This window comes from Notothenia coriiceps, unplaced genomic scaffold, assembly GCF_000735185.1.
Source record: "Notothenia coriiceps isolate Sejong01 unplaced genomic scaffold, NC01 NC01_scaffold00037244, whole genome shotgun sequence".
NCBI lineage: Eukaryota > Metazoa > Chordata > Actinopteri > Perciformes > Nototheniidae > Notothenia > Notothenia coriiceps.
Genome location: NW_011369945.1, coordinates 18,661,114 through 18,670,988, shown reverse-complemented (window position 1 = coordinate 18,670,988; position 9,875 = coordinate 18,661,114). Strand labels below are relative to the sequence as shown.

The window sequence follows — 9,875 nt, the reverse complement described above, 5'->3', positions numbered from 1 at the left end:
TATGTGTTTTTAACCTTCGATTCGGAGAAACAAATAGTTTTTGGGGAGTTTAGGATGGCCGAAGACACTACACTACCCATAATCCTCAGCTATCGTTTGGGACTACAACATCCGCTTTGCATTTGATTTATTAAATCCTTTCGGAATGTACAGTAAAGATCATTAAAACAAAAAAGAAAAAAAATGTTCTTAAAGCACATAGGCTACATGTATGTAATGTAAATGTGTAGGGGGGGTACAGTAGGTGGTCATTGAAAATGTGTTCTTCTTTTTTTTCTTTTAATAAGGATCATTTACAAGTTACAAGTATAAGTAAGACAAACAATAACATATACATCGAGACAAAAACAGAAAATAAAAACTGTGTGTGTGTGTGTGTGTGTGTGTGTGTGTGTGTGTGTGTGTGTGTGTGTGTGTGCGTCTGGGGGATTGGACTAAAAGAGAGTAATAAATTACAAAATGAAAATGAAATGAGTAACAATATAATAGGGTTAGGGCATATAAATAGTATGACCTTAAAGAAGTAGAAACAGGTGGTGGGTGAAATCGGACTGAGGGTTATTAATTAAATGTATAATAAATGGGTTCCAGATTGCATCAATATCATTGGTTTGTTTTTTTATGCCGGCCGATAATATTTGCATTGAAATGTATGCTATAAGCAGTTTTTTCCGAATTGTGATTTTGCTGTTGTCTCGTGATTTCCAATTCATGAGGATAGTTTTTTTTGCAATGATTAGGGCTATGGACAGAATTCTACTTGATGTAATGTTGATGTTCACATTGGAAATGTCTCCTAGTAAACAAAGGGATGGCAGAAGAGGGTTGTGGCAGTCCAGCAACAGAGAGAGGTTGTCAGTGATGTGATGGCAGAATTGCTTAACTGGTGTGCATTCCCATGTGGCATGCATGTATTGTAGGTGTCTGTGGTGTTAAGTGAGCAATGAGGACAGATGTCAGAATCTACCAAACCCATTTTAAACATCCTTTCCCCTGTGTAGTGCCCTCTGGGAATAACCTTATATTGTATGAGGTGCATGTTGGTGTTGGTTGATATGGAGAAGATGTTTCTGCAGATTTGAGACCAGAAGTCGGCGTTCAGGGTGATCTGTAGATCTTTTTCCAATTTATTTGAGGGGATGGACATTGTTAAGTCTGCAGAATACATTCATTTATATATTTTTGAAAGCAGTTTTTTTCTTGATTTGGAATATTTCTGAGGGGGGGTAAGAGCTCAAAGTGTTGCTGTTAACTTTTCTTTGCATGGATGATTTGAGTTGTAATGTTGCCATACCTCTGGACCAAATCAGAAAATGGAATTAACTTGTGTTCATGAAATATATATAATATATATGAAAAATATGACAAACAAACAACATCAATGTACACGATATAAAATCACCCCTGCCTCCATCCTGCTCAATAACCCCACCCGGAACAGTAAAACAGGCTTCGCAATTTCCCCGGGGACTCTTTACGGTGACGGACCCACAGGTCCTTGTATTATTTTAATTTTATTTTTAAATGTTCTTAAAGCACTTTATCCATCCTAGAGTTGACTCATCTAATGTTTAAGTGCTAATGGTCATTCAACCATCAGGAGACAAGCTGACATTTAAAAAAAAATCCCCTTTTCCTGACTGATGGGTGTATTTGTTTAACTGTGAACTGAAGGCACTTAAACAAGACACTATGGCAAATAGGAGGATCTCAAGCCAAAGCTCTGTGGCTAAACAATAATCCCTTGTACATTATGTCAGCCTGCTGCTCTTCACATCAGAGCAAATCTGGAGGAAAAAAATTACTCCTGATAAAAACTTGTGAACTGTCAGACGATAAAGGCGAATTCAACCTTGGTTTGCCATGGAGATTTTTGTCCTGCTTTTCACTTATCTGTTTCTGGGATTTCTGGTTCCGATTTGATACAATGGCAGTGAATATAGTTTTAATTTGTGATGTTCACAGTAATGATACATTAGCCAACTTTAAAACATTCACAATTACCATATTTATTTAAGAATGAGTGCCCCCATTATTTTGGATAATTTGCAGACTTCACAGTTAATTTTGCTTTTAAAAGCATGAGTGAGAGTTGCACAACTCTCATCTGGATGTTTTTTTGTTAATAATGAATATTTAACTTAATGAAATATGTTGCATTTTTTAAATATGCTTATTTGTTTTCCTACCAAAAATACAAAATATAAAGTTTACCGTTAGTTTAGCATAGCATAAAGACAAAGGAAAACAGCTCCTGGCTCTGTTCGAAGGTTAAAAGAAATCCTGCCGGGAGTTCAAAAGCTTGGTAATTAACTTTTTACTAATTATAGGTAAGTGCAATAACAACAACAACCATATATAGAGACATTTTGTCATCCTGTGATGTTGCCAGGCAGCCAGCAGAACTGTCTAGAAGTCACCCTGTCCAGAAATAATTTGAACATGTAAAACTCTCAATCTTTTCTTTACTTTGATTTTGTACATTGTACACATAATTTTGCTAATTAGGTAGGATAACTATGATTACGGCAGTGATAAACAACATTGGATTCATTAAAAAACCCAGGGACCCTTTAAGGTCAAAAGTACACACGAAATATGAATTCACTTTTTTTGCAAAATTGGAGTACGCTTAGGTTAAAGAATGCTTGGATCTTATCCAATGTAAGTTTCAAAATCAACATTCATGTTCCACAGAAATGCTCCCACGCAGAGAAGTTTCATTACATTTCGCAACTAAGATAACATACAACTACTCATGATTTATTTCAGTCAAATGGTGTGTATGAGTAAATGTGTGCGTTTGTTCGTGTGTGTGCCTTTTCCTTGTCTAGTAGATGTAATAAATAGCAAGTGGGAGGGTCTTTGGCAAAGCTGCAAATCATTTTGCATAGGGCTGTGTGCCGAGCCCTGGAGCCATTCAAGGGAAGGCTTTAACCGTCATGGAAAAACACCTGGATTATATAAGGGCAACCCCCCCCACACACACACACACACACACACACACACACACACACACACACACACACACACACACACACACACACCCCACTTTGCTTGGGGATTTGCCCTGAGTCTTGAATGCTCACAACCTGATGGCCTCAATTTGGCCCTCCCTTTCACCTCTCTAATATTCCAGCTATGATTGGTTTAATAATGTTCTAATGGTAAAAGTTACTCTCCCATCCAGAGGGAGAGTGTGTTGCAGCTTGCTCTTGACAATGGCGACTTCTACAACCACTAGTTAATTTCTTTTGAATCCTCAATCGGCCTCAGTGCTGCAGAAACCTTGAAGATAATTTACTGCCTGGAGACTAATGGTGATTAACCATCTTAAATGCTATAAAAACATAATAATTACAATTGCAACATGTTATTTAGACATGATTCTGCACATAAGTGATAAAGTATATTGATCATGGAAACTAGGCAGAGAAAAACCTGTCTCTGTCAATGCCCTGTCTGGAAATGTTTTGTATTTGAAACATTTAAAAGTACATTTGCTGCATCTTTATTTCAAGTATTCCAGTAAAACACAAAACACACATTTGAAATGTTGGATTAGTCCGACAACTCATAATCCTGAGCAATCATTACTCCATACAGTAACTGCTGCTGCTACTGTGTGGTTTCAGTATTTGCCAGGTTTGGAGTGATTAACACATGTTCCAAAAGCACGAGGGAAACTTTGCTTTGTTATATTAAGTGTGTAAATAGGGTGGGGAATTCAGATCCTCAAAAGTCACCAACACATTTTAACTGATGGAGAAAAGTGTCTCTCTTCCAAAGTGCCTGAAAAAACAACAATCATGTTAATGAATGCCGTGGTGCCCTCACTGCGGTTGCGGGGGCTGTCTTGGTGCTGTGAGGATCCAGACTCCTCTTCTTCCTCAGCAGCTCTTTGACTGGGTCTCTGACTCGAACCCCTTGGTACGGTCTGGACCTGGCCATTGCTGAAGGTGGCGCTAGAGAAGAAAAAACACATCAACTTCTTAATAAATGCCATCCATATAGTGGTGCATAGAGTGTTTTTGTATGTTGACCCTGAAGTTAGCCTTATTTCAAGGGTTCCTTTAACATAAGCAATTCCCATCCCATTTGATTTTGGGAGCAAAATAGTGGGATAATCTCAACAGATTAACACCACTTTATGATTTCTGAAGCTAAGCAACAGGTGGTCACTTGTCGGGGTAATGACGTGTAGTAGGGTAGTTAGTCCTTTGCAGTGTTGTAGTCAAGTCACCAATTCACGAGTCCAAGTCACTCTCGAGTCACCACTCTTCGAGCCCGAGTCCGAGTCACCAAGGGAGAGTCATAGTCGAGTCCGAGTCCAAGTCCGAGTCACCCAAGGAGTGTCCGAGTCGAGTCCGAGTCCGAGTCATCATTACCTGTGTTCGAGTCCAAGTCCGAGTCACCCAAGGAGTGTCCGAGTCGAGTCCGAGTCCGAGTCATCATTACCTGTGTTCGAGTCCGAGTCCAAGTCCGAGTCACCCAAGGAGTGTCCGAGTCGAGTCCGAGTCATCATTACCTGTGATCGAGTCCGAGTCCAAGTCTGAGTCACCTAAGAAGAGTCCAAGTCAAGTCCGAGTCACAAGTCTTCATGTATTAATCTTTGTGGATATATGTGTTGAAATGCAGCTGCTCCTCTACATTGCTTTTATCCTGTCATGTTAAACTAATCTGTCTATTGAACTGCTGTGAAGCGAGTTTGGCTACAATTCTTGTAATAGGCGCTATACAAATATAAAGCTTATTACTAATATTAATATTATTATTATTATATATAAATAAACTATATTTAAAATGAGTTGCCTTTTAGAGAAGTGATTATATTTGTATGCCAATATTTTCCTATGGTAAAGTTTTCGTTTTGCACTTTTATTTTGATAGTAATAAGATCGGGACTCTTATTTTGAAGGAACTTTTACAGGTTAAATCGGTTTACTGATAAAGATTTAGCCCCAGAAAGCACATGGCTACTTAGCATGCAAAATGACGTCATTCTGCATGTTAAGTAGCCATGTGCTTTCGTGTTATCGGCTGAATCTTTATTTATTGATTAGATCACGTTACTCTGATTATAGTGTTCAAGACTGCCTATATGTCTGAACTCGATCCTTAGAGTAATGTGTTACGGAGCCTTCTCTTCAATATTGTTTCCACATAACGAGCATTTTGCGCTGCTCTTTTCCAATATGGAAGCAGAATGTGTGAAAGCATACAGCAGATGTGGGCGGGGTGTGTCTCTAGACATTGCTAGACTGGAATAGCGGGGCCCAGTCCGTGAACTCGCCTCGCAGGTGCACACTAGAGGACATCAGACTCCAGAGAAAATTTGCTCGCGTCCGAGTTCCAGTCCCAGTCAGAGCTTCAATGTACAAGTCGAGTCTGAGTCATCGTGGGGGGGGGGAATTTACGAGTCCAAGTCCAAGTCATCGTGGCGAGAATTCACGAGTCCAAGTCTGAGTCGCGTCAATCAGTGCGCGAGTCCGAGTCAAGTCACGAGCCCCGAAAATCGGCACTCGAGTCCGACTCGAGTCCGAGTCCAGGACTCGAGTACTCCATCTCTGGTCCTTTGTTAGTAACCACCGTTTTAATGACGCATAGATAAATTCTCTTAAACTAGCGTTAACTTTATTCTAGGCATCTAATCCAAAACATCTTCCAAAAAAACGCTAACTTCGAGACAAGGGAAGTTAAAAATGCTAACTAATTTCCGGTTCTAAAGACTCATTCCTTCACCACTGTATTTGCCTGCTCATTAAAATTAACACTAACGGATTGTGATATACTACTGCCCTTTTGTTTTATTTTGTTTTATTTAACACCTGCCATTTCAATAAGAAATACATGTAAAAACCGACAATATTTCAAATGAACCAGTGCACTCATCGGAGTCTTTTTTTATGCAGTAACATAGATGATTCAATATTCATAATATGTCATTAGGTTTCAGTGTTTTCTGAGCCACTGACAGAGACTTGAGGCCATATTCTCTCCCAGAACAAATGTTTACAACCCATAACTTTGTGCAAGTATAAGCTTGAAGAGAAATCAGATCTGAAGCAGAGAGCCTCACTTGAGTAAACTCAAAGCTACAATACTATCAGGCCAGAGGCGACAATGTCAATGAAGAGGAATGGATGCAGTTAATAAGTGAAAGAGGGTAATACACAAAACGGCTACATGTCATTGTCTGAAAAGTTTTCTTTCAATTAAGTAAAAGTTGTACCACGCTGTTTCTATAATACGGACCCTTCAAATCTGTACAAAATCCACTCAATTGTTCAATGTTTCTGTCCATGCCTCTATGAAGCAGTCAGAAGCAAAACTGTGTCAACATGTCAGAGAGATAGAAAGATGAGTTGAATACGCTCTGAGCATCTTTGACTTAAGTCGGGCTCGAGTCATTACATTTGAACTCGTCTTGAACTTCCTCCAAACAGTTGTGAAGATATGCCACTCAGTCACTATAATGGTGGTGCTAAAGACAACGTTACTGGATCACCAAGGTATTCATGCTAGCTCTCGGGATCATACATTTTTTATATAGAAATGTCATGGCAATCTATCCAATAGTTGTTGAGATATTTCTATATTTTGAATTTTTTTTTTTTTTGTGGGTTGGGTTTAGAGACCAAGTTGCTAGCAAAACTGGTTGGCTTTCAGACTTTCTGTTCTGAACGTAAAACATGGTTAAACCATTAATATATACATATTCTGCATGTAGTCTTATTCTAATTGAATTAATTTGAACATTAACATTTAATCTGAATCAATTAAAAGAAGGGTAAAATAGTCTGAAAACAGGTTTCTAGAGGATTATTACAATATTTCATCTTTCGGCCAATGTCTCTTTCAATGTTGAAAGGAAATTGCCATCCTGATGCTACACACACACCTACAATGGAGAGGAAATTCCCATATGGCCTGAATTATGTGCACCATGGTTTTTGGTGTGATCACTAATAGGAATCTCTGCCAATAGGAATTCACATGAACAAAAATAATCTTCATTTAATGCATGGTAAGTTTGTTAAATGTTAGTTATGGGTGGCAAGTGTACAGTTAAGCCAGTGGTAAACCTGTACTGCAGTTAAGGAAGTACAAATTAAATGTTGTGTTCGCACAAATAATGTGGTGTTTTTATGACACCACCAAAGGGGGATGTGTTTGTGTGATGTTTTGACTGGTGACACTAATGTAATGATAGGTTGATAACTCTTTTTCTTGATTAACTCCAATTTGAATTACCATTGTTGTTTTGTTGTTGTATTGCCCCAACCGTGAATCAGTGAAGTCAGTTTCCATCTGGCAAGTGCTAACCTACCCTGGCTTGGTTTTTGTAACTGAAAAGTTGAGCTACAGCTTAACAAGCCATTGCGTAATATGAGGGAAAATAACTGCCTGCTAGAGATATCACAAATTCGACATTGTTGGCAAATTCACAAATAAATTAATTGTGCTCGCTCCTTGAATTGTGTATTTTATGCAACCGCTTTGAAACCAATCTCAAGGTCTATTTCACAAAAGGGATTGCGCAAATGATATAACAGTGCTAACACAGCCATAACGTTTTTAGCTGAATGCAATGCATATCCTTTTTCTGTCTGATTGCAACAATCCGTGTGGTAAAGTTCTGTTGAAGTCAAATACACAGTGGACGAAGAGTTGACTAAATTAGCATGTTCCTAAATTAGCACAATACCTTCACTTTCTCCCTAAACCTCAACATATTTGTGAATAATATTGGTGGTCGTATGGACATGATTAAAAACAGTTGGGAAAGTAAACCGCTTTGCTGCTAACATGCTAATATTACTATCAAATCAGTTGAAACATTTTGATAATTTATTATTTCTGGAACATCATTTTTTTAGCCACATCCTACTATTCCAACATTAGCAAACATATTCTGAATAAATGACAATGCTGTTAAAAAAGTATCTAGGAATTTATAACAAATCAGGTTCTGGACCTTTGTACCTCTAACAGTTAACAACCACACAGGTTTCATAATATTCGTTGCTGGTGGTACATTAGCACATTTTCACTGTTTGTGTCAGTAGTTGGACTGATGAGAAAGACAATTATCGTATAATTTAAATCTTGAGGAGCTCTGCTCACTTTCAACCAATGACTGTTTGTTACCAAAGCATTCCTCTTAAGTATTTCCTGACAGTTACTGCACCTGCTACTGGAACTGCTGTCCCATCACTCCCAAATGACAGAGGATGTTGACCTTTGCACCAGACGGCTGCTGACTCTACTTAACCTCAGTTATTTGGATGAGGGTGTCCTGAGACGAGCTATCTGCAGTTGATTAATATGCCTGTACAGGTCAGGCAGGCTAAGTGGAAACAAGTCTATGATGCTTAACATTAAAAGAGGACTGGAAGCACAATTAACAGTTCCTCAAACCCCGCCCCCACTTGCTTACTGTTACTGCACCTGCAAGTCTTCTCTGCTCCCGCTCAGCATATACATATTTTACAACAACAGTGGTACATGTATTGCTCAAATATTCTCAGCAGTTAATAGAACAATGTGTCCTTGATTTCGGGCAAATGTAGAAAAAAGCAGTCTTCTACAGAGTGACCATTGTGATTTTAAAAGGAATGTATTTCTATTGGTAGTGGGTTTCATGCCTGCAACACGACTTTTTGTCCGGTCGGGTATTGGAAGACCGGAAGCTGTGTGGTTCATAAACACATGTTCTTTATACAGTCTATTGTTCTTACTCAATATCAAGCCACAATTATTGTTTTTAATTTTAAATCGTATAATGTCTGACTTTTTTTGCCGTCAGTGAGGAAAATAAATGGGGCTCAGACTCAGGGCCTCAGAATACTGAAATCTGTATTTTTAAAAAACTTTTTTTCCTTCTAATTTGTTATTATTTTCTAAATAACACACTGTTATTTACTCATCAATAACACACAATTATCCTTGTTTTTATTTATTTGTTTAATTCCATAATCTCTGGCTTTTTTGGCGTCCGTCAGGAACTACATTTCAAAATAAAATAACCGGAAACAGATACACAACCATTGAACTGTTTACCCAATATCCTCAGCTATGGTTTAAGCTCAATGATTGGATTGTTTAGCCGCAATGCACGTTGGGATATGGTGTTTATGCGATACAAATCTTTCATAGGGGGAAAGTAGAAGGTCAATGGGTGAAATATAGAATATAAAAAATCAAGAAGATACTATAAGTGATCTCTACAATAAAACAGTTTAGTACAGAAAGTCCAAATATATTAATAGGAGGATGCGCAAAAATAGAAAAACGAATCAACCTTTATTTAAACATTAAATAATACTTTAGATTAAGGTCTTCTTTTAAATATGTAAAAAGCTTTGGGGGTATCTACAGATAAATATTAAGCCTGACAAAGTACTTAACGTCTAATATATTGCTTTCCTGCAATGTTAACTATGTTGAAGCACTTATTTTAACTGATATTATACAAATTAATTGTACTCTTATGTATGTAGATAGTATAAGAAATGTGCAGAATATTACAGTTTGATGGTGGAGTTACAGTATACACACATATTGATAGATGTCACTGTTGAGGAACCTGCGACCCAAGTTTTTCATTCATTCACCATAGTTGAGTATGATATGTCGATAAACCTTAGAACATTTTTGAAATCTTGAAATGGATGTGCAAAATATCCATTATATACAGTCTTTAATTAACTATTAGTAGAGAATAACGAGTAATGAATACACTTTATAGGGATCTGCAGGTAAATGTTTAGTCTTTTCAAGCACTAACTATCAAATATCTCGCCTGATTGTTGGCACTTGACAATCACCTTCCCTGAATTAAACTCAGGTGTAACTAAAGTCGGATTTAAGGG

General features: G+C 37.8%; 1 protein-coding gene across 1 annotated transcript in view; it reads right to left on the bottom strand.

Annotated features, from left to right (window-relative positions):
• The window catches only part of pou2af1 (POU class 2 homeobox associating factor 1), a 50,496-nt gene that overhangs the window by 31,601 nt on the left and 9,020 nt on the right, over window positions 1-9,875 (bottom strand). Inside the window, exon 2 of the mRNA XM_010793803.1 lies at window positions 3,838-3,965. Coding sequence (XP_010792105.1) covers window positions 3,838-3,951 — 114 coding nt within the window. The 5' untranslated portion in view covers window positions 3,952-3,965. The remainder of the gene's footprint in view (window positions 1-3,837; window positions 3,966-9,875) is intronic.